The sequence below is a fragment of the Dipteris shenzhenensis genome, chromosome 2, assembly GCF_047967505.1.
Source record: "Dipteris shenzhenensis isolate YYH24624 ecotype China chromosome 2, Dip_SZ_1.0, whole genome shotgun sequence".
In the NCBI taxonomy this organism is placed as follows: Eukaryota; Viridiplantae; Streptophyta; class Polypodiopsida; order Gleicheniales; family Dipteridaceae; genus Dipteris; species Dipteris shenzhenensis.
In genome coordinates this window covers 17,069,631-17,093,908 of record NC_141597.1, presented here as the reverse complement: position 1 = coordinate 17,093,908, position 24,278 = coordinate 17,069,631, and the positions used below count along the sequence as shown (strand labels likewise).

The 24,278-nt window shown below is 41.7% G+C and overlaps 1 protein-coding gene across 1 annotated transcript; it reads left to right on the top strand.

Annotated features, from left to right (window-relative positions):
• The first annotated feature begins 5,149 nt into the window (after positions 1-5,149).
• On the top strand, positions 5,150-23,050 carry LOC147904398 (uncharacterized). The gene is made up of 6 exons (XM_087391375.1): positions 5,150-5,333; positions 5,525-5,648; positions 5,805-5,934; positions 7,272-7,456; positions 21,081-21,465; positions 21,740-23,050. Exons 1-6 carry the CDS (start codon positions 5,150-5,152, stop codon positions 23,048-23,050), a joined length of 2,319 nt encoding a protein of 772 aa, XP_087247501.1.
• The last annotated feature ends 1,228 nt before the right edge of the window (positions 23,051-24,278 follow it).

Below are 24,278 nucleotides of genomic sequence, written 5' to 3'. Positions count from 1 at the left end.
AACGGATGAGAGACTTAACTTCTCCCACCAACAAGCCACAAATGGAGATCCCCAGGGCGCATTAGAAAAGCTTGCAGATGTCCCAGCCAATGGTTGAAAGACAGGCTCCACTAACTCAAGCTCTTTGAGGAAGGGGGGGATACCGAGCTAGGAAGAAATGAATGTGCAACCAACCCTCCAAGAGTGCTCGACACCAACTCGACACCTAGGCACAGAACATATCTCTACCCAAAGAGTAGAACAGTCTCCATTATAGGTATCACCAGTGATGGCGCGATGGAGGGTCAAAACTAGCAAGCAATAGAAGCCAAGCTCAAGACAATGCACCAGAAGATTCATGACCACATTAGCAAGAGGTTCATCAATATGAAGGTGAGGAGAAATCATTTGCTAAAGGTAAAGTGGCTGCTTTTTTGGATGAGGATAGATTAGAGCAGTCCATACATTGGCTTTCATCCCATGCTTTAATTGGTCATCTCCTTGGACCTAGACCTCCTACTGCTTTTCTTGAGGGTTGTGGCTAGGGAATAACTGGATTAGAAAAGGTCTAGTGGTCACTAGTGTGAGGTTTTTGAGAAGAGGCTTCTTTTTCTTGTTATTTGAGACTGAAGACATGGCTTGGAAAGCCTTACACCATGCCCTCTGGACTATTAGACATCAACCTCTCTACTTGGAATTTTGGACCTAGGATTTCAACCCAGACAAGCCTAGATCTACTTTTGTTCCAGTGTGGGTTGAACTTCTTGAACTCCCTTTTTCTCTATTAAATCAAGCTCCTAACCTTTGTAGAAGCTTAGGGTAGGTCATGGATGTAAAGACATCCTCAAGTATGTGTCACGCTAGATGTTGTTGAAGAACTCCCAGATGCCTTGGTAATTGTCAATAGGAATGGGAGTATTTTCATGGAACAGCCTTTGGTTTATGAGAACCTACCTAATTCCTATTTTCTGTGTGGTTTGTCTACCCATATAGTAAAAATCTGTCCCTTGAAAAGAAACAGGCCTAAGCAACCTTAGGAACAAACCCAACAACAGGCTAATCAAGCCTCTAAGTCCAAGTGGACTGTAAAAAGTCAAACTCAAGAGGAGTGCAGAAGCAAAAATTGGGAATGTCTCAAACAAGGGGGAAGAGGAGGTGACTCAAACAAGGGGGAAGAGGAGGTGAAGATTTCTAAGGGTCAACTAGTGAAGGACAAGGTCACTTTCCGCTTGGCCACCAACAATGCATGTATGACTAAGGGGAGTCAACTCAGGAAAATCGTATGGGGGGCCTTTGAACAGATCAAGAGCCACATAGTCCTCTCTACTAAAGGGAGTTTCATGACTCTGGACTCAATTTGGGTTTTTGTTTTTTAAACCAAACAGCAACTAAGTGATGAGGATTTTCTAAAAGCATGGCAACTTTCAAAAAAAGGTCTAATCACTTGGGAAGATTTGTGGGACAAAGCCAATTTCAAATGGAAGACATGGCTGGAGATCAGAAGGGAATTCAGACTCAGTAATGCAGATCAAGAGATGATCATGAATAGATTACAACTGTGGGAGGGAGACATTACTTGGAAAGGGGGCAGGGTCTTAAACTTCACTAGAGAGTTTAGCTGGGTTGGCAGCTCATCTTTTCTACCCATACCTACTCATTCTAAGGGCATTGAAGAGGTGGTTTCCACCCTCAATGCTAGATGGAAGCTAGCTGATACTAAAAGGAAATGAGATATCAGGTTTTCACTAATCTGGGAGAAAAAGATACCAGAGAAAATGTCCACTCTTCTATGGCTAATTCTACATAAAGCAGTCTGGACTAGTTGCAGAAGCTTGAGGATTGGCAAGGGAGATGGCACATGTAAATCTTGTTTGGGACTCAAAGAAGATATTTTCCATCTATTTATTTCCTGCCCCAAGGCAAGCAAATTCTAGAAGGTGATTCAGCTAATGATAGGGGAAGCAATCAACTGGAAATCAATTCTTCTGGGAGTTGAACTCAAGCTGCCTTATGCCACATGGGTCTACATCAAAGCACATGCACTATGGTTTATATGGATTGCCAGGAATGCTTATCAGTTTAATGATGAGGTCATGCATGCTGATCAGTTTTTTTTGAATTGGTATGGAAGAAATGTTCTTACTAACTAAGTACTACCTTCAGTGTTCTAGGCCAAATTTTTGATGGATCAGGAAATGCATAACTTTAATGAACAGATCTCTCAATTATAGGCTGAATTGGAGGCTCACATAAGAGATGTTGGGAGATGTACCAACTCCAGCATGGACCTGCAAGCATAGCTCTTACCTTCCTTATTCCTTGTCAAAGATGAACCTGCAAGCTAACTGTACATTTTTCCCTTCTACCCAGGAGTTATCTCGAGGCTGTCATGTCACTAGGGGAAGCAATTTTTGGCTTTTTTTCTCTGAGCAGGAATTACTTTATTTACATGCTGGTTATTCCACTCTAGAGAAGGGTCTTTTGTATTAAGGAACTTATGTGTACAAAGCTTATGATCATAATATAATCAAACTCTTTTTTTTGCCCAAAAGAGGAAGTTTGTGAGTGTCTCGGGATTGGAAGAAGGGTGGTGCTCCTACTTTGTGGCATATCGGAGTCTTTATTGTATATGAGATCCTCCTTTGATTGTTGTTCTTGTTTGCAGAAGGAAAAATTAAAAGTGTGGGTTCTTGAAGTCATGATTGTTGCTGCAAGATGTATTGATGAAATATATGAGTTGCTGGCACTTTCTTTGTGTTCAGTGTATGTTTGTGTCTAAGAGGCTTATCATAAAGGTCACCCACTGTCCTTTGGTTTCTCTCATCAACATTAGCCCATTGCAATTTACCATCCCATCCAACCCCATTTGAGTTGTATATCTAGTGCAATGATATCAAACTGCAACCCATATAATTCTTGACATAAGCAACAACACAACACCCAACCCTAAGTTCTCCCCTGTTGGTTGGCCATGGATCTTTGTTTCTAGATTTGATATTTTGGACTATTTTGATTGCAAAAAATTAATTTACATTCATAAAATCATATTTGTTACTTTATAAAAAGTATTGTGCAAGATTGCATGCCAGATAAACTTGTCACCCATTGTTATGTTTGAATTCACATCTATGTATTCCAATGTTTACAAAAAGTGAAAGAAATCTATCTGGTTGGTGTACACATGATATTCATTTCTTCAGTTGCAATACAAGTACAAGAAGGATTGGTAATTGACATCCACATAACATGTCACTGTCTTATGCATCCACTATTTTCCATTGAAGACTTTTTCAAGACTATAATGTACGCGACTCTAAAAAAGATGATACCTAGGGAAGAGCGCATTCCCTTGGATTATTAATTCTTTGGAAAGGAAGCGTGCCACCTCCCCCACCCACATTATGTGTGGTTATATAATACGTTAAATATATTATAATTAAGAAACTTTGTTCTCTTTCTCTTCCCAAGATACATTTACGCAATCTAAATTCTTACAGCATTTAGTTTCTATCTTGAGTTTTCTTCGAGTGTATAAGGGAAAACATTGCAGCAACAAACTTGACAACTCTTGCGTTCGCTCCAAACTTGAGACTTCTCAGGTATAGGGAACTAAAAAAATGACAAATATGCATTGGATTTTAGCACATATGCCTTCTCATACAAATACGAGAACGGTTGCCTATTGACATCACGTAATATCTCAAAATCTTATCCATCCACTATTTTTCACTCAAGACCTCTTCAAGACCCTAATACACGCTAATATACACAATGTCTCAAATACAATGCCCACGGAAGGGCCCTTTCCGTCGGATTATAATTCTTTGGGAAAGGAAGCATGTTGCCTCCCCACCCACATTATGTGTGGTTATAATTATTATACTATGTATTATTATACAATTATATTTCCTAACTTGTTCTTAAGAAATGCCCAAAACCTTGTCCTCTTTCCTTTTCCAACATATCTTTGCACAATCTAGATTCATTTAATTTTTATGTCTTGAGGTGCTCACGACAGGCGCACACTGTTGTTTTCCAAGCATAAGCCTCCTTCTCTCTAGCTTGCTATAATCTACTCTTTTGTTAAGACTTTATGACAATTACAAAACGCCATCCCTCGTTCATTCTTTTGTCTTCCTTTGTTTCTGTCCTTAGGTTGCCTACCCACCCTAGTTGCTAGAATTTAGTCTAGAGGCTGTGCCCTCGAGATGTTTTGTAAGGAGAGAGATTTGACGGTCAACCTTGGCAAGACCAGAGTTATGATTTTCGATTGGCTTCCACCTCATTGCAAGTGTTTCTCTCACCTGGCCTCTTAACTTTGGCACCTTTTTGAGTGTGTGTCATACATTTGGTCAAAGATTAGAGTACCTCTTAAAATAATCCAAATTGTCTTCAAACCCTTGGATATACCTTTTATGATAATATGCCGAACCAAGCAAAGCTTGTTGCTTGTTAGCATGAACTGTTGATCTTAATGACAATGCACTCATTCCTGAGGGTTGCTATTGCTCAATGCACTTGATTGTTCTCATAGCACCTCGAGAGCAGGGTCACAAGATACTGGCATTATGTTTCTCTCTGACCCCGCACGGGCAGCACGTCACATGCAGAGCGTCACGTACCGAGGGGGGAGCCGAAGGAGGTTAGCGGAGTGATACACGAAGCGAGTGGGAAATAGTGATGGGAACCAATGGTCACAAAGGCTCATGGAACGAAGGAGTGTGTGTGAAATATAAAAATGAGGTTTAGGAGTAGCGTTTGAGGTTGGGAAAAGGTGGCCAACGGCCAACGGCCAACGGTCAGGCATTTCCAAGTCATGTGAACGCGAAGTACCCATTGCTCATCGCCATTGATGCCCCGCACCCAGCAATCCCTCACCTCTTCCCTCCCCCCACTTCTTCCCTCACCCCCCCTTTCCATTTCTTCCTCCCACAATCCCATCCTCCCTCAGGTAGGCTTCCATCACGGGCTTTCTCTCGATTCTCCCGCCCCTCTTGTTTTAGGCTCCCAGGATCTCTCCCCTCACCCGCCGCCCCGCCCGAACAGATAGAGACAAAGCCACCCCGCGGATCTGAGCGCGTCCTGTCCTTACATTTCATGTTCGCTTGTTTCGATTTTTGTACGTCCCTTCCAGGAGGGACGCCAGCAGTTGTTGTCACGAGGAGCGCCCATGGAAGGCAAGGGGAAAGCAGAAGACGAAGGGTCTGGAACAAAGAAAAGGAAAAAGAAGAAGTGGTCGGACGAAATAAGGGTGGATTTGTCCTGCTGCAAGTACGAAGTTCTTCGGATTGTCATACAGAAACTAGGGTGGCAAGAGGGTGTCAACGATAAGCCTTGGCACCTTTTCTGGACAGGTTCAAAATACTTTTACTCCGAATGGAGCACACAAGAAAAAGCATAGGCTTGGACGCTTCACGGTATTCGGTTGTATCATTTTACACCAAACGGCAGGACTAGGGCATTGGAAACACGTTTCGGTGATTTAAAATTTTGATCTGGCCGACTATTCAAGCAATATGTGACCTGTAGTTTTGCGTGTTAGCAGACACATCGATAGGTCCAGAGAGGCTTCTGAGTTTAAGGCGGGGACAGAAAGTTAATCATTTTCTTGGTATGCTGCAAATCTGCCGAAAAAAGTCTCTTGCCCGCCACCTCTCAAACATGAGGAGGTTTGATCTCGTTCACTGCCTTGAGTCTTATTATATTCCAGTTATCATTCATAATGCGACTTGTCTTAGGTTGCTTAATCAATTTATGGATGAATGTATATCTGCACGAAACAGCAAACTTTAAACTTCATGTAACTCGACGAATGTCGTGCCCAGGCTGTTTCCTGCAGAGTATAAATTCTTCCCTCGTGCCTTTATCCTTCCTAACCATATTCAAGATCTCATCATGCGTCTAAATTCTGAGAGGCTACGGACTTATATTCTCAAACCAGACAATGGATGCCAGGTAAACTTAATGTATGAACTTTCTTCATATTTTCGCATGAAACAGGCTTTCCTTTTAAGCACGTGTCCTAACGCTAGAACCGAAGAGGTACAATAAAAGAAAGTCTTATGTGGTCATAGTATGTAAATAGAGGACTTGTTATTCGTCAACTTGACGAACAGCCTATATCTGAATATGACATTGTAGGCAGCAACTATCAGTCTGTTCTCTGTTTTACCACTGTGTCCCTGGTTGGATGCATAGCTGGCTAGGTGTTTCTCCAAAGACGTGTAGTTGTAACTTCTAAGGCCCCATAATAGTCTTATTCGTCCTTTTATGTTCTTGAGATAAGCGTCAGGGCTACTAAACCTATGTACGGGGTCATCTTTCACAGAAAATTCATGATTTTTCAGCTGTGCTGCGGGTAGACCTTCACTGCCTTTGCAAATCAAATTCTAGTCGTGTATCTGCTCTATATAATAAGTACACATATGGGGATGAGTGATCTTGTGGCAACTACTTGCATCATTGTTACATATTGCTCCCAAATATGCCCAACAATATTCCCCCAAAAATATGTAATTTACAAATCCCAATGTATCAAACACCGAGCGGCCCATATTCAGATAATTATCAAGACCATGTAGCCTGTCCTGAACAGGTCTGCAAGGCTGCTAGATATTTTATATTGGTGCAATGACTTGCTGAATTGGATTTGAGATCACATACAATTGTAGAACCTTAGTACCCCTTGCGCTTTCTGCAAAACAAAAGATCGTTTGCCTCTCAGTCACCTAGTTCGAGAGATTTCCTCTTTCAAAACTGAAAGTCTCAGAGACTGTGGCTCAGCACAACTGTTATGAAGCTTCTTTACTTCTACTACTTTTAAGATTGGGACTCTTTAGCATTGGATTTTATGAAAATACGTCCTTAAGGATAAGCCCCTTTGAGATAACACCGTCCTTTGTAAGGTTTTCCAGCATGTATAATAACATATAACGTTTGGAATTAAAAACAAAACAAAGTTATTTTCTTGTGAAGATTCATTTGAACGGAAGAACAATCTATAACTGCTAACCTGAAGAGTTTCCAAATTTATTACTTGTTTGTTTTTTGACAACATGCTTTTTGAAGATTGTTCTGATAGGGGTGCTTCTGTCCTGATATATATCACTTCAATAGTCTAATTAGGCAGCGGTATAAGGGCTTTACTTGAATAAGTTTTCTAGGAACTGTTGTTTTAGAATACAGGCCCAATAAACAGGCATATAATGAAACCTTGTGCCCAACCTTACATGCTCCTTCGATCATACTTAGTGATTTATGGCATTACATTGTTGCTTTTGACATATTGGCAGGGTCGAGGTGTTGTGCTGGTACAGAGCGTGGCAGATTTAAAACAAGCTGTTGGAGGGATGGCTGGAGCAAATATGCTTGCACAAAAATATTTGACAAATCCAATGCTTCTTAATGGATACAAATTTGATTTACGGATTTATGCCCTGATCCTCTCATGTGATCCCCTGAGGCTTTTTCTTTATAGGTAATTTACTCTCTTTCTCTCTCTCTCCCTCCCTCTCTCTCTCTCTCACACACACACACACAAAGACTAGTCACTTAGTTTTTAATGGCTAGTGTCCTTTTGATAGGGCTTGATGAGTAGCTACTCATTTGTTACAATCTGGTGTCTTTTTCGTGGAGTTATTTAGGTCTTTTTGTTCAAGCTTTCTTGTGTATGCCATGCGGCACATTGGGATATGTGTTTAATAGCAAGCTGCCATGTGTCACCCATTGTAATGGCATAATCCCATATACATAGTTGTAATTCTACAGCCAGCCTTAAAACTCTAAAGAGCCTGGTTGTCCAACATTTGTTATTTCGTACAACTGAGCCTTTTTCTCAAGCTAAACTCAATAAGGAGTTTTCTATCCTGTCAATGTGCAGCAACTGTTGTGAAACCAGACCATCATTCTTTCCCCAGTCAAAAGGTACATGTTGTTGACTGTTTTGCACTCATTGGTTTCCGTTGGTTATTTCTACTCTATTTCTAGGGCTGCCTAGCTTAACCTCCTGCTATACTTTCTTCACTGAGCTGAGTCAAGACTGCCTCTGTTTCATTTGGTATCAAAGCAAATAAATCATGGATTATTGTATGAAGTTCTTATCATTTTCAATTGAAATTTGGATCATGTCATCTTAAGTCTATGGCCCACCTATACACAAATTTCTGTCTTGGGAAGTTGTTTGAGAGGGGGGGGGTGTCCTACCACTTCCAGAAGTATTACCAGAGGCCTAGGGCCACTGGTGCGAGAAGCAAGCAGGACGTGCCATGGGTGTCACAGATGGTGCATGGGGCGAGTGCTGATCGATGGTGTCAATGATGTGTGAGGGGTACAAGTGCAAGAGTGATGTGAGCAGGAGGAAGACTAAAGCAGCACGAAATCACAAGAGCCAACCCTCGACATGAATGGAACAGAACTCCAACCACATGACACAGGGTCTGTTATACCAAGTGAAGGGAGAGGAGGGGAGGAGAACACAACAGGAAGAGATTTTAGAGGAGCGAGTAGAGATGGGAAGAAGCATAGTTCATTAGAAGGAATTAATCATGCACTTGTCAGAGCTACACCAAATGACTGATACACCCGGAGAAGATACACACTAGGCGAGCTCTTGACTCTAGCCTCTTTATCTCACTCACGCCCTCCACGCCTATGCTGGAATGCACCCCCCCTTTTAGCCCTCTTCACCTTCCCCTCATTTGCTCCTCCTCGCTGGAAATCCCCTTCCCTCCTTTCTATTGGTTGTCTTCCTGTATCCTTAGCCGTTCCGTAGTTTGTCCGCTGCTTCGTCCTTGATGGCTTCTGCAACTCTCCAACCTCTTCTGAGTCAGGGAGTCAAGTACTCCATGTGTACTCCTATCTATTCCATGTGCACCTGACACTAGTTGGTAGCGAGGGTTGGTGCACCACCTGTACCTCTTAACTACTAAATTGCTTCCCATGTGCACCAACATGTGTACCACCTATGCACTCTTAATCCTACAACCCAATGCGCTAGTACTTCACTCTGATCAGCTTTGACCAAGGTCGGTTGATACTCCTCCAGTCATATACTGCTCTAGTCATGTCCAAGTCATGTACTGCTCCAGTCATATCCAAGTCATGTACTGGTTGCTCCAGAGTGACCAAGATGTGAACACCGTGCAACTAGGTGTGACCAAGGTCTAACCATCCTTGGCACACTACTCAAGTGACCATGATGTAAACAAGGTGTGACCCAGGTGTGAACAAGGTGTGACCCTGGTGTGACTCTTGGTGGGAATCCGTAACCGAGGTCCAAAGTACAACAGTTCCCCCGCCACTATCATTCACCATACCGGTGAATGACTGAGGTTCTGTGTTATAAAACTACAAGTACAGATTGTTCAGATAAAAATGGCTTTGAGTCTTACATCCCTAAAACTGAAATAAAAATGGCTCATGGCCTTACATATCCAAAACTGAAATAAAATTGGCTCATGGCTTTACATCTCCAAAACTGAAATAAAACTGGCTCATGGCCTGACATCTCCAAAACTCCATTATCTACATACCACACCCTATGCTCTTTGTACAGTGAAGTAGACTAAAAGGAAGTACATGATAAATTTGGCTCTGTGTGAGTGTTCACAAAGCCCTGGGACAGCAAGAACTGATGTATCTTATGAGACCATGCACGAGGCGCTTGCTTCAGCCCATACAAGGCTTTCCTGATCTTGCATACCTTGTGCTCTTGTCCCTGAACAACAAAACCCTGGGGCTGATGCACATAGACCTCCTCCTTGAGATCCCCATTGAGGAAGGTGGTCTTGACATCCATTTGGTACATAGACTAACCATAAAACGTAGCAAGAGAGATGATAGTGCGAATGGTAGTCATCTTGGCCATTGGAGCAAAAGTCTCCTCATAATCTATCCCCTCTTCTTGTGCATACCCCTTGGCAACTAAACAGTTTTTGTACTTCTCAACTGTACCATCAGCGTGATACTTTATTTTGTAGATCCATTTTGTGCCAACCACATTCTTGCCAATGGGCGCATCAACCAAAGTAGCATTCTTTTGAATGGATCTAATCTCAGATTCCATGGCTTTCTGCCACGCCAGATTGCCCTGAGCATCCTCAAAGCGTTGAGAGCAAAATTCACCTGGTTGTTAGCATTATGAGTGCTGGCCCTGGTTCTCCCCAATATAGGCTGATCATTAGCATATGCAAGCATCAACCTAGCGCATCTAGGAACTGAATTCTCAGCTGTCTCATTGGGAATAGCATCTGGAAGTGCAGTTTGAGAAACATCCTTTGCATGGCACTGATAATGCTCCAAATATTGGGCTGTCCCTCCCCATTAGTTGGCTGCAAATCTGAAACATTTGAGGGAAAATAACCCTCAACATGTGGCAACCTTGCTGGAGTTTGAGAGGTAGAGGGAACATCAACTAGAGAACCCAAATTAGCATCATCCTCAAACTAAATGATGTCCAGAGATTTATCATCATATGGAGGCAACTCCTCATTGATGGGCTGCATGCTATCATGCTCTACAAACAAAACATCCCTGCTTATGATTACTTTCCTTATGGCTGGATCATAAAGCCTAAAGCCTCAACTTTCAGTGCTATACTCCACAAAGATGCATTTATTGCTTTTATCATCAAGCTTGGATTGATTTTCAGCCGGTACCAAAGCATATGCAACAGACCCAAACACTATGAAGTGATTCACCTTGGGCTTGTACCCATAAAATGCCTCAAAAGGCGTCCTATCAACCAATGCTTGTGTAGGACAGCGATTCTGAATATATGTGGCTGTAATAATTGCTTATCCCAAAATGCTTTTGACATTCTCTTAAATTTCAGCATACACCGTGTCATCTCCTTGAGAGTCATGTTCTTCCTCTCTGCAATCAGATTATGCTGAGGCATGTATGGCACTGTTTTGTGATGTTTTATCCGATGCTCTTTCAAGTACCCTTCAAAAGCATGTGAAGTATACTCTCCCCCATTGTTAGAATTGAGTTTGGTTCTTAGCCAATGCTTTGAACTTCTTAAATCAATTGAACACTTCAGATTTGCTTTTCATGAGAAAGAGCCAAGTGAACCTTGAATAATCATCAATGAATGTGACAAAATACAGATACCCTCTATGGGTTGCGACATCCATTGGTCCACAAACATCACTATGCACAATCTACAAGACCCTTTGTGCTCTTATTGAACCTGGACCATCCTTTTGGAATAGTAGGCGATGTAACTTTCCAAGAGCACAAGCTTCACATACTCTTGAGTGGGCTGCTGTAATTTTGGCAATCCTTCAACCATATTATGATTATGCAAATATGCCAAAGCTCTATGATGTGCATGACCAAACCTGGCATGCCATAAATCACCTTGAGTAGCAGAAAGACAAACATAGCATGTTGATTATAGGACTGAGCATCAAGCTTGTAAAGACCCATGTTGGCCTCATAAGAACCTGTAGCCACAATCTCATACCCTTTCTTTGGATCCTTGATCCTACATTGATCATCCTGGAATTCCACAAGCATGTTCTGATCATGGGCCATGGATGAAACTGAAACAAGATTTTTTCTCATGTCAAGAACATACCAGACATCATGGATATACTTTTCTTTCCTAAATCCAGAAGGATGGGAACATCTCCCACTCCTGTGATGTCCTAAGTTGCATCATTAGCACAAGTAACCTGTCTGCCATGAACAGATTTGATTTTTACAAACCACTCTTTCCTGTAGTAAGTCATGTGCTTCGATGCACCACTATCTAGATACCAAGTATATATGGCAGCAAATGAAGAATGCCCAGATGAAGCAAGAGAAGCATCATGTGCAACTAATCCCCCCTGGCACCAAAGCTGTCCTGAAATGCAATAAACACATAATCCTTTCCCTCTTGTGCAAAGTTTGCATGAGATGGTGAAGCATTCACATTATCAGCTGGTGCCACATAATTACTACTTGTGCCTTGCCTCTTTTCCTCATTGGCAATTCTTTTCTAGCACTCTACAATGTAATGACCAGGCTTCTTGCAATACTTGCATTTGCCTTTCTTCACCTTTGCACCTTTATCTGCATTCCCTATATTTGTGTTTGCATTCCCCTCCTTCTTGGGCTGATAAGCATGGCTGGTCTTTTTCTGAAATTTACCCTTTCCATGAGTGGCAAGTGCTTGCTCACTCGAGCAGGCTGAATTGGAAGTCCGCATTTCTTCCTATAAGAGCAAGCCAACTAACTCCTCAAAACTGAATGGAGTAGCCACGAGCATAATAGTCAAGGAAGTAACAAACGTATCATATGAGGGTGATAGAGACCAATTTCTTGTCTTCTATATCCTCATCAATAGTTTTTTTTTTTTGGGACAGAAAAAAAGGTTTGTTTATATTATGATCATCATATAATTTGTACACATCAGGTCTTCGAAAGACAAAAAGTCCTCTCAAAGGAGCAGTGTTGTACATTCAAAGACTAGAATTTTCCCTTATCAGAGCAAAAAACCAACAAAATCTGCTGATGTTGACCTGGTAACCTTCACTTAGCATTGTGACAAAGGAACAGGGTGCCCCTTTAGAATGTAGGTTCTTCTTTGACTGGGAACAAGGAGGGTAAGAACTGTGCTTGAAGGTCAACGCTTGAGTTGGTGCACCTCCTTGCATCCTTGATGTGGTCCTCTAGTTCAGCCTGTAGTTATGAAACCTGATCATTATAGTTATGGAACTGTTGATCCAATAGGAATTTTGCCTCAATGGCTCACAATGCAATAGCAAACTCTTGCTCAATAGGCATCCAAAAGTGCATCATCTTACAGCCAACACTTGGCTTCAAATATGCACAACACCTGAGCAATGATTTGCACTCAATGTGTAGCCAAAAAATTGTCTCAAATGCACTTATACCTATGTTATGCAATCTGCAAGACACATGCACAATGCTGTCTGCAAAAACCAATTGGGAGAGGTTGAAAATGAGCTGAAGAAAGGATCTCGAGATGGAGTAGGAGCAAAAGTCGATCCACCAAGTTGAATCCGGAGCTGGAGATGCAAGTGGTGATCTAGAGAAGCAATGTGCAAGCACGCAAGTCAAATGGAGAGGCGAACTGTACGGAAATCAGTAAAAAACAGAAAAACGTAAATGATATTGCTGGTATCTTCTGATTTGTTGCTCAGAATGAAATTCTAATAGCAAGAACAACTCTGAAAGGGGGGTAAGTTCAAGTACGACTGATCAAAACTTTTTCGAGTTGTCCGACGCAGCTACACAACTTCCGGTATCCGAAATTGCCTAGAAAAATTGCACACGCGACGCAAAACAAAGTCAGCCAGCAAAGGAATGCTTCATGGTGCAAAATCTTGCAACAAAACTGAAACTCAAGATCACACGAAGCTCGTGGGAGATCAGGGCAGCCAAAAGAGAAGTCAATAAGCAAGAACTAACTTCTCCTCTGTGATAGAAGTACAACAAGGGCACGCGGGAATTGACCAAGGTCGGTCGAGGCGCTTGGTATTCTTCCAGTAATGTGCTGCTCCCGTCATACCAAGTCATGTACTATTCCAGTCATGTCCAAGTCACGTACTGCTCCAGTCATGTCCAAGTCATGTATTGGTCGCTCCAGAGTGACCAAGATGTGAAGACGGTGCGACCAGGTGTGACCAAGGTCTAAGTGACCATGATGTGACCATAATGTGAACAAGGTGTGACCTAGGTGTGGCCCAGGTGTGAACAAGGTGTGACCCAGTGTGACTCTTGGTGGGATTCTGTGACCGAGGTTCAAAGTACAACAGAAGTTGATCCAATCATGAGACCCCTATCAGCACTGAAATCTTGACGAAATATCAAAGTTGTCAAATTGAGATTTTCTTACGTTGTTGCACTCGGGGTGATGTCCTGCATCTAGAATACTAGTAATTCGGATGATCTCCTGCATCCGGAACAATAGTAATTTGGGGTGATCTACTGCATCCAGAACACTAGTAATTGCTACAAATCTGTTTCTGGATATGCTTTTGGTACATGTGACCTAACACCAAGAATTATATGTGAAAGCTATCCATCAAAAGGCGTATCATATCAAATTCTGACCAGATTTGAGAAAGCATGTGGCTTAAGCATATCCAAGGAATGTACCAAGTTTCATTTCAATCAGATCAGATTTGACCTGATTTCTATACAAAAACCCCTTTCTGCCAAGTGCTTCTTCCACTTCAGTGTGATACTAGCAAATTTACTAAAATTGCACAGATTACCTATTATGATCTCATCTCACGCTCTATTAAATCATGTTCATTGTTTAGTTTCTGGATTGATTCAAGTTAGGAGCTAGAAATCAGCAAAAGGGAAAATTTTGGGAAATTCCAATATTAAGGTTTTGAGGGTAATGTCTCAAAATCCATTTCCACACTTCAGTAGTGAGCTTGATTGGGTGATTACACTGAGATTCATCCTCTTTCAAAAAGAGGTATTTCAAAAGACATAATGCCTAACTGAAATTGGAAAACCAGTCCAAGAAACAGGGGATAATTCAAACAAATTCTATAATTTGTTTGAGGAGACTATCCCGGGCTGGGGGAATTACTGTCTTGGGTTTGGGATCACTGGCAAAGGAGCAGGCCGGAGGTTCTAATCAAAGGGGAGTGCCTGAGGGTAATAATTCTATTATTATTGAAGCTATCAGTCAAGATCTGAACAAGTCATGTCAAAAGCAATCAATTAGGAATTGTTTTGATCATATGCTCAAAGTTTTTGACTGACAAAATCAAGCTTAATAATCAGAGAATAGATCTAAGGTTGCTAAACCTCTTGTCACCTTTGATTATAAAGGGTTTGATTATCTTAAGAATAGTCAATTACATGAAGGCAAGAAATCCCTTAAGCATACTTTTGAAGAGAATTTTGTTTCAGATGAGGAAACAATGCATAGAACTGAACCTGAGGGTTTCATGGCATCCGCCAAGAAGGTTCACCCTTGTTTTGAGGATCCAGATCACAAAGAAAATGTCCATCCACAGGCTACAGCTCCCAAAAGTAACATTTCCGAAACTAAGGCTCTATGTCAGAGGTTTAATTAGTGTAAAAAGCTTCCTTCTGAACTTAGGTCAGCTCTAACTCTCCAAAAATATGTACAAACTGTGAGATCCTCAGAGTCAACGGGAGACTGACATCAGGGCAAAGATATTAAAGATAAGGTCATCCTTTCGAAGGAGTTTAATTCACAAAAGAGTTGGAGGAATGGATTTTTTTGCTGAAATACCCGTCCAAATATTCAGTACACTGTATCCTGAGTTAAGCAGGTATCCCAAAGACACAGCATTGGTGTGCTGTGAAGTGTGTTTTGAGATATGCACAGCCTAAAGACACAGATTGGTGTGATGTAAAGTGTGTTTTCAGATATTTGCAGGGTACTTGGTCTCTTGGTCTGTTCTATGCCAGGGGGTCCCTGTGACTCTGACTTGCATGCTTCCAGTGATTCAGATTGGGTTGGTGATTATGACATCAGACATCCACCACGCATTTTCTAATTGAGTAAGAAACAATCCGTGGCAACATCATCTTGTGAAGTTGAGTACAAGGCGGCCTTCGCCACTATAGTTCAATGTGTATGGCACAAGAGATCGATTGCAGATCTTCATGGTGGTGTACAACCATCTACTCCTATACTCTATAACAATCAGAGTGCTATTGCGGTGGCACGGAATCCTATGTGCACAAAACACATTGAAATCCATTACCCTTATGTCAAAGAGAGGTGACATGCAAGAGAGATTAGATTGATTTATTGTTCTACACATCAAAACGTTGCAGATCTTTTCACTACGGCCCTATCCAAAGAAAAGTTTGAAGATTTTCACAAACTTTAGGCTTCCTTCCATTTGGTAATTGAGATCACTCCTTGTACACCAAGACATTGTCACTGCAAGGGGAGTGTTGAAAATATTGTAATATTTAAGGAAGTGGCCAATGTATTAGTTAACTAGGAGGGTCATGGGCATTTTTTCCTTCTACGATTCTTCCCCTAACCATAGTTAGTGCTTGAGGCTCACCTTAGGGTTTTAGTGTTTTATCATGAGGTTGACTCTTATCGTGAAGCTGGCCACGAAACAATATGCTTTGCTAGAAAGGATGAGTACATCTTTGCTTCAATTATAGAATTGTGTCTAGGCCACCGTCACCCATGGAAGAATCCTTTCTTACACACTTGACATATCTTTGAAGAAGGCTATGGTGGCACATCAGAGGAAGGGTTTCAAGCATTCATTAAACCTTGACTCATTCAGTTCATCATGCACAGCACCCTCATCAACAAGCATCAAGTCCATCAATATGTCTCTTGTCAATGACACCTCAATGTTCTTACAAGAAGCATATAAAGCTAGTTTAGCATGCACGAAGACTATGTCCTCTACTTGTTTGCTTTTCAATCTTGAGGTTCCCATTTCCACAAGGTGGTCATGCATACCCATGTGAATTATATTGTCATGGTCATGAGGCAAGCAATAGTTAATCAGTGCACTACACAAAGTAATACACTCAAGCGTCGTCTCATCACAATGTTTACAAACCATTGTTCTCCTGTGTGAGTAGGCCCTCTTGTATCTCATTCTCGTAACCTCAATTCTCATCAGCTCCACGTCTTTGTGCTCTCTCCATCTCCATCTCCAAACCTTTGTGAAGCTCTGGGGAAGCATATTGAGGACTAATGATGCTAGTTGATTGCATTGGCCTTTTGACCAACAGCTGCTAGCTGATCCCTCATAAACTTTGCCTTTATTAAATGCTCACTTCTTTGTCCATCTTCATTGTAAACAATTGATTTTTAGAGACAAGGTTGAGCGAGTGTTTGTCTTGTACAAGTCGTTCAGGATGGTTCGCCAATTATATGTGTGGAATCACTCCAACTGATAATCATAGATAACACCTCCCATTCTTCCACCTTAGATGGGTCAGCTGATGTCGCTACCGTCCCCATAGAGTCCCTCACTACTTTCCTAGCAGAATACCTCTAATCCTAGGCTTCAGCTCTACTCCTGTGACTACCCTCCAAACCTTCCTAGCTACCATGTAGCTCCTAGTCTTCACCTTCCAAATTAGGTAATTTGTTGCATCCAATTTTCTTATCCCCCCAAAGTTGGGTTGGCATCCTTGAAGCCATACGATCCTGAAGAAACTAAAGCTGGCCAATAGATCACTTTGCTACCCTTGTTTGAAGCACACTGTCTGGAGCTTGAGTCATTCAGGCATTTGTCTTCCAGATGTCGGAGTAAATCTTTGGATCCCAATCCTATGCCGATCTTTGGGTCTTCTCTGAAACAACCTTTTCACTTCCTTGGCTCTACCATGTTAAAGCATAAATATCTCCACGCATAGATGTGGGAATAGATGAGAGATATTGCGACCAATACCTGAATAGATATGTCCACAAATAGGTATACAAAAGGCACTCACAACCTACACGATGTGGATAGCAGTGTGCTGCTCCACTAGTGCTAGATCTCAGGCCTCCAAGCGTTGCCCGATCTCATGATCTGTCTTTCTACTGCATGCCTCTCAATCGAGGTCGTCAGTGGCTTAGGGAGGAACCCCAAAATCCTTAAGCTCCTCACGTTGCAGGTGTTCTGATCCTTGATTGAGCTCTACACCAAGCTAAGGTTCACTAGAATTGCGCTCTGCTGGTGCCTATGGATCCACTCTGCAATGCCAAAATGCCATCTTCAAGTGCCGCACCCCGCCCGCCCCCCCCCCCCCAAAAGGGGTTGTAAAGGGGTCTGGTTGACCAGGCTTTCTCATATACTGAATGGATCTATGCATCAGGCCGACCTGATCTGTGGGTGTTAACCCCACCAGGTCTGGTCCTCTCTAGCCAACCTAATCTGGCCAACCATACCAGACTTGGGGCCTAAAAGAGACCCTTGCGCCAGGCACCTGCCTACCTATATACAAGGTCTACTGCATCACCAAATGCTCCTCCAATGAGGCCATGGATTGGCTGCTCTCTACCCCTATGCCAAGGCTCATGTGTACCCCAAAGGATGGCAAGCTCTACACCTGTCCAAAGCAAAACAAATCTTCCTTGATGGGTGGATACGAGAAGGATTATGCGCTGCCCATGCGGCAGCCTGCCTCTTTCATTCCCTCATCGCTCCTATAGATTCACTCCCCTATGCTATCCTCATTTGGGGACTTAATCTGGGGAGTTGACTCTACTTTTCCAACAAACACACCAGTTCTCACCCCCCAGGGCCAACTGAAGGTGTCAGTGACAGAATAAAGTATGGGTATATAGTACATCCCTATGGATGTGTGAAGTGTATCTCTCTTGTTTAACATATACCTAGATGAATCCAGGAACATTCCCAAACTCATCCTCTAAAAACACAACATAGTGCAGTTTCAATCTCATGATAGTCACTCACAAGGTTGAAAACCATAAACTCCATCATGCATAGCAGGGACTAGCTACTATGACATCCCCACTGACGTCATCAGCGCCCAACAGTGGGTGTAGACCATAGTATAAAAATATGCTCTCACACATACAAATCCACACACCCACACATACTTGAGCATCCATTTATACAAAGTCTTCGTACTAAGTTTCTGTCGGCACTCCGAAGGTGAAGGGCAGACTCAGCCATGATGAAGGCTAGCACTAAAGGAGAAGGCTAATCAAAAGGTAGTCCAAAATCTCTTCATTCAAGCTACAACTGCTTGTGAAGTCTAAACATTTTCATTTTAGTCTCTCCCCAACGAGCATCTAAATCTAAATCTAGCTGATAGGGCAACGCACCATTTAAGATAGAAAGAATTATCACAATACCAGCAGGCCGCAACTTGGACGAAAACTTCACAAGGTGAAATTTGCATGTCCGCTAATACGGCAGAAGCATATACCTAGATGAATCCAGGAACATTCCCAAACTCATCCTCTAAAAACACAACATAGTGCAGTTTCAATCTCATGATAGTCACTCACAAGGTTGAAAACCATAAACTCCATCATGCATAGCAGGGAGGACTAGCTACTATGACATCCCCACTGACGTCATCAGCGCCCAACAGTGGGTGTAGACCATAGTATAAAAATATGCTCTCACACATACAAATCCACACACCCACACATACTTGAGCATCCATTTATACAAAGTCTTCGTACTAAGTTTCTGTCGGCACTCCGAAGGTGAAGGGCAGACTCAGCCATGATGAAGGCTAGCACTAAAGGAGAAGGCTAATCAAAAGGTAGTCCAAAATCTCTTCATTCAAGCTACAACTGCTTGTGAAGTCTAAACATTTTCATTTTAGTCTTTCCCCAACGAGCATCTAAATCTAAATCTAGCTGATAGGGCAACGCACCATTTAAGATAGAAAGAATTATCACAATACCAGCAGGCCGCAACTTGGACGAAAACTTCACAAGGTGAAATTTGCATGTCCGCTAATACGGCAGAAGCATATATCTAGATGAATCTAGGAACATTCCCAAACTCATCCTCTAAAAACACAACATAGTGCAGTTTCAATCTCATGATAGTCACTCACAAGGTTGAAAACCATAAACTCCATCATGCATAGCAGGGACTAGCTACTATGACATCCCCACTGACGTCATCAGCGCCCAACAGTGGGTGTAGACCATAGTATAAAAATATGCTCTCACACATACAAATCCACACACCCACACATACTTGAGCATCCATTTATACAAAGTCTTCGTACTAAGTTTCTGTCGGCACTCCGGAGGTGAAGGGCAGACTCAGCCATGATGAAGGCTAGCACTAAAGGAGAAGGCTAATCAAAAGGTAGTCCAAAATCTCTTCATTCAAGCTACAACTGCTTGTGAAGTCTAAACATTTTCATTTTAGTCTCTCCCCAACGAGCATCTAAATCTAAATCTAGTTGATAGGGCAACGCACCATTTAAGATAGAAAGAATTATCACAATACCAGCAGGCCGCAACTTGGACGAAAACTTCACAAGGTGAAATTTGCATGTCCGCTAATACGGCAGAAGCATATACCTAGATGAATCTAGGAACATTCCCAAACTCATCCTCTAAAAACACAACATAGTGCAGTTTCAATCTCATGATAGTCACTCACAAGGTTGAAAACCATAAACTCCATCATGCATAGCAGGGACTAGCTACTATGACATCCCCACTGACGTCATCAGCGCCCAACAGTGGGTGTAGACCATAGTATAAAAATATGCTCTCACACATACAAATCCACACACCCACACATACTTGAGCATCCATTTATACAAAGTCTTCGTACTAAGTTTCTGTCTTGTTTAACATGCTGATTATCTATGATCAGGCGAAGGGTAATCCAGTAACTGCTACAGTCAGATCACTCAAGCTAAAGTCCACCTCATGCACTAGCTTCCAGCATCCTGTCATCAAGCTGTGACTGATTGAACGTTGTTCAGTATTCGCTAGACCATACAAAGGTCTAAGGCCATGCAGATGGTGGACTCACACTGTAAGGCAAAAGGCCACAGAAAGGCCCACACCACATGGAAAGTGGTGCAAGTCATACTAGAGATGACTAAGCCGTTTGAAAAACCACCTCAAATCAAACCTCAAGACTCTCCTAAGCAATCAAAGTGGTAACACAAAATTCAGCCCACCCACAACTCTCTAAAATGCAGCATAGTAGACCAAGTCTTTTGGGCCCTTATCGCTTTGATTAGATATCCTTTCAGTTTACATTGCATAATTTTTGCATTTAATTGTGAAACTTTTAAGGCCAAAAAAGTGTACATGTGGTGTGCAGCAAACCGATATAGTTATATAGCCTTCTCTTTAGACAAAGTTTGACATTCTTAAACAGAAATTTTGCATAAAGTTATTTACCTATACAGAGACTTTAGCTTTTAACGCTAAAAATTCAAAAACGCTTATAGAGCTTGTAGTGCTCTAGGTCAAAAAAATCAAAGTTCATTGTCCCCAGTTCCACAAAAAACATATAATGTTTAGGCATCATCTGTGTATATTTTGTGAGCCTTTACAGTGAGGATGTTGGATCTTATTGAAAATAAACTAGGTGAACCATTGTTTTCTTCAAATCAATGCCAGTACATCAAATCGTGGCCCTCACTTTCAATGGTTGGATGCATAGGGAAGGAATTGCTCGGTTTTGTACAGAGAAGTACATGAAACCTGACAAAGGAAACCTGAAGCTTAGCTGCATGCACTTGACTAATTATGCAGTGAACAAAAACAATGCAAATTTTGAGTTCAATTCAAGTTTAACAGAAACAGACAAAGGAAGCAAATGGACCTTGACTTCATTGTTCAAAGCATTGGCAGCCCGAGGTCATGATACAGGGAAGCTTAAAAGGCAGATACGAAAAATGGTTGTTATGACCATCATATCCATTGTTCCGCTCCTTATTCACAACTACAGAAACTGTCTCCACGAGGATGACAATGGAAGGTCATGCTTCGAATTACTCGGCATGGATGTGCTTCTTGATGACAAATGCAGGCCATGGCTTTTGGAGGTCTATTATACTTTTCCCTATCAAACTTTCTTGCTTATGATTCAGACAGATTAAACCAGAGAGACTGGCATTGTTTGTGAGCTACCAACCCATTGCATGGCTGAAAAGGGATACACATACCTGTCCATATTCTGGAATTTGATGGCTTTTCCTATTGCTTTTAGCAAAAACGTCAGATTAATGCATAAGATTCTTATAGATATATACATAAAGAAACTGCGTCACTAACACCATACTGGATTCCGTTAAATAAAATATTCCTCTGAATGTGCAGGTTAATCATTCACCTTCTTTTGCAATTGACACTCCATTAGATTTCAAAGTCAAAGAATCTTTACTCAACGACACACTCAGGTTACTCAATATTGATCCTTCGGGAGTTTCAAGGTATAGATTACAAGACAAGAAAGGCTCTAAAATGCGCCTTTATGGTCGCTGTCAAAGCAGCAAAGAGGAGATAGAGAACTTGTCTCCCAGGCCACACAATTATCAGGAAGGCTACAACAAAACTCTGGAGACTGATGAATTTGAACGCAAGAACCTTGGAAATTTTGACCGTATTTATCCTGCGGATGATGAGAACTTGCAAACAATGTACAATATTTTTTTGACTGGATCAGAGGAAGCCTTTAAACAGTCATTTGACATGAAGGTGAAAAGTGCAATTCTGAAAGCTCAAGAAACAAGAAAGCGTGAAGAAATAGAAAAGGAAGCAGCAGAGAGAAAGAAACTGAAGAAACTCCAGGACATGAGAAAGAAAGCTCAAGAGACTGCAAAGGTGGCTGCTTTGTCCCAGCAGCACAGTGTTTCAACCAGTAATCACTTAGGCTGCAGTGCAGATGACATTATGAATGATATTGGTAAAAGGATTATATTAGACATGGCAAGCCCACACTCGAGTGTGGAGACTCCAACAGGTTGGGAAAGAGCGCGCAGTACTTTAGACAGGGTCTCAGAAAGAGGAAGACTTGGGCAACAGATGGAAGATAATCACACAGACTCACTGATTCGAAGGAAAGGAATTCTTGAGGGAGCTAAAAGTCATTTGCAGCTAGAAACTCCTACAGAATTTAGGGAACGATGCTTAATACCTGAAACTAGCACAATAACCAGTTCTGGACCAGTCAGAACTCAATCCATGATATGCACACCTTCGCCATACAGTTCAAGTGCAGGCATTCCAAGGCTTTCGTCTCTACCCTGCATTGTGCCACAGGCATTTTGCAAGCAGCACCTTAGGAAGCTATGTCACACCTGGGCTTCACCTCATGGCACAATACCAGAGATTGGTAGTGAAAGCTTTTTTCTAAGAAGGCACTACATGTCTAAGGCACCCCTAGAGGAGACGCATCAGAAAAGTGCTGCTCCTTTACAATCCAGGCGTTACAATGGCAGACTATCAGAATTTAGAGGACCCTTTTTTTCTCAAAATAACTTTGATCCTGGTCTCTTCTTAGCAGATTCAAGAAGCTTTGTTCATTATGATGAGCCTGTGGTTACTGGGACGAAAAAGAACGCAAATAGAAATGCTCTAAGACCCAAAATCGGGCACAACGGGAGAGCACGACAGTACGACACAAGCTGAAAATCTTACCAAAGCTGCGAGAAGATTTCAGCTTAGCAGCAGCAAGAATCATACAAGGCCAGATATTTGCGCTAAGGGATGGGTGAAACGCTAAGGTTACTGGAGGCATAGCAGGAACGGAAGCCGAGCATTCTGCGGCTGTTAAAGAATGTGGTAACGAGAAGCTGAGGTGCAGAGCGAGGTTTGATGATATTGTATTTTGGTTTTAGGGTTTACTCTTGTTCCAGAGCGTAGCCATTCCCTGGTAATGTCGCCGGCATTTTGTGTTTTTGATAAGTTGGTACTCTTGTACTTACGCCCACAACCCAGTATCCCCAGGAAAGCTCCTAGCCACCGTGAAGGGCGTGAAAATTATGCATGCTTTTTCGTGTTCCTGCGTTTCCTGTTACGAATAAATCCAATGATTTAGAAGGAGATTATCTTTTTTTTAGCATTGCATCCTCCTCAATAAGACGTTGTTCATTGTTGAGTGTTCTAACGCTTTCGTAATCATTGTTTGATTGAATTTTGTACTTTAAGTAATTGTTGTTGACATACTTTTTAGAGGTTGGAGTTTTTGGCATGTCCATTCCAATATCGTCAGTTCCAATGTTTTTTGCTTCTTTCAACATCAGTGGATGATGTAGTAGTAGTAGTAGTAGTTGTTGTTGTTGTTGAATTTGATGGTACTTTTGGAATGAGTTTGTTGAATTGTATTTTGTTTGGATCTATTATATGTTTGTTGTCATTGTACATATCATGCCATGTGGAGGTAATGTTTTCAAGAGTTGGTTCAATGTGGTGGTATGGAAGGAATAGAAGACATAGTTCTCTATAGTCATCTTTTGGGTTTTTAACTTGGTTGTAATTGTTGAATATTATGATTTTCCATTTTTTCCTTTTTTTTGTTGTGTTTGCAAAAATTGTGTAGTTGCTAACGATATTTTTTGGATGGCTTCGATTAATGGTTTCCATAGTTTCTTCGCTGCTGATAGTGTCACAAAGAAGATTAGGGGGCCTAATTGTCTAAGCATTGCGAAAAGGTTTTTTTAAAGGAAGTGCTTGTAGTCTGCGGATGTTCTTAGGTGTAAGAAGTCACGGTATCCTATGTTTGAATGAAGTATTTTCTCAATGTTTGTATCTAAGAGAGCATCCTTTGCTTGTAGTGCTATTCCTTTTGTTTGTGCTTTTTGCATGCGAACCCAAGATGATGATAGAACTTGTTTCACTAAAATTTTCAATTTTTTAA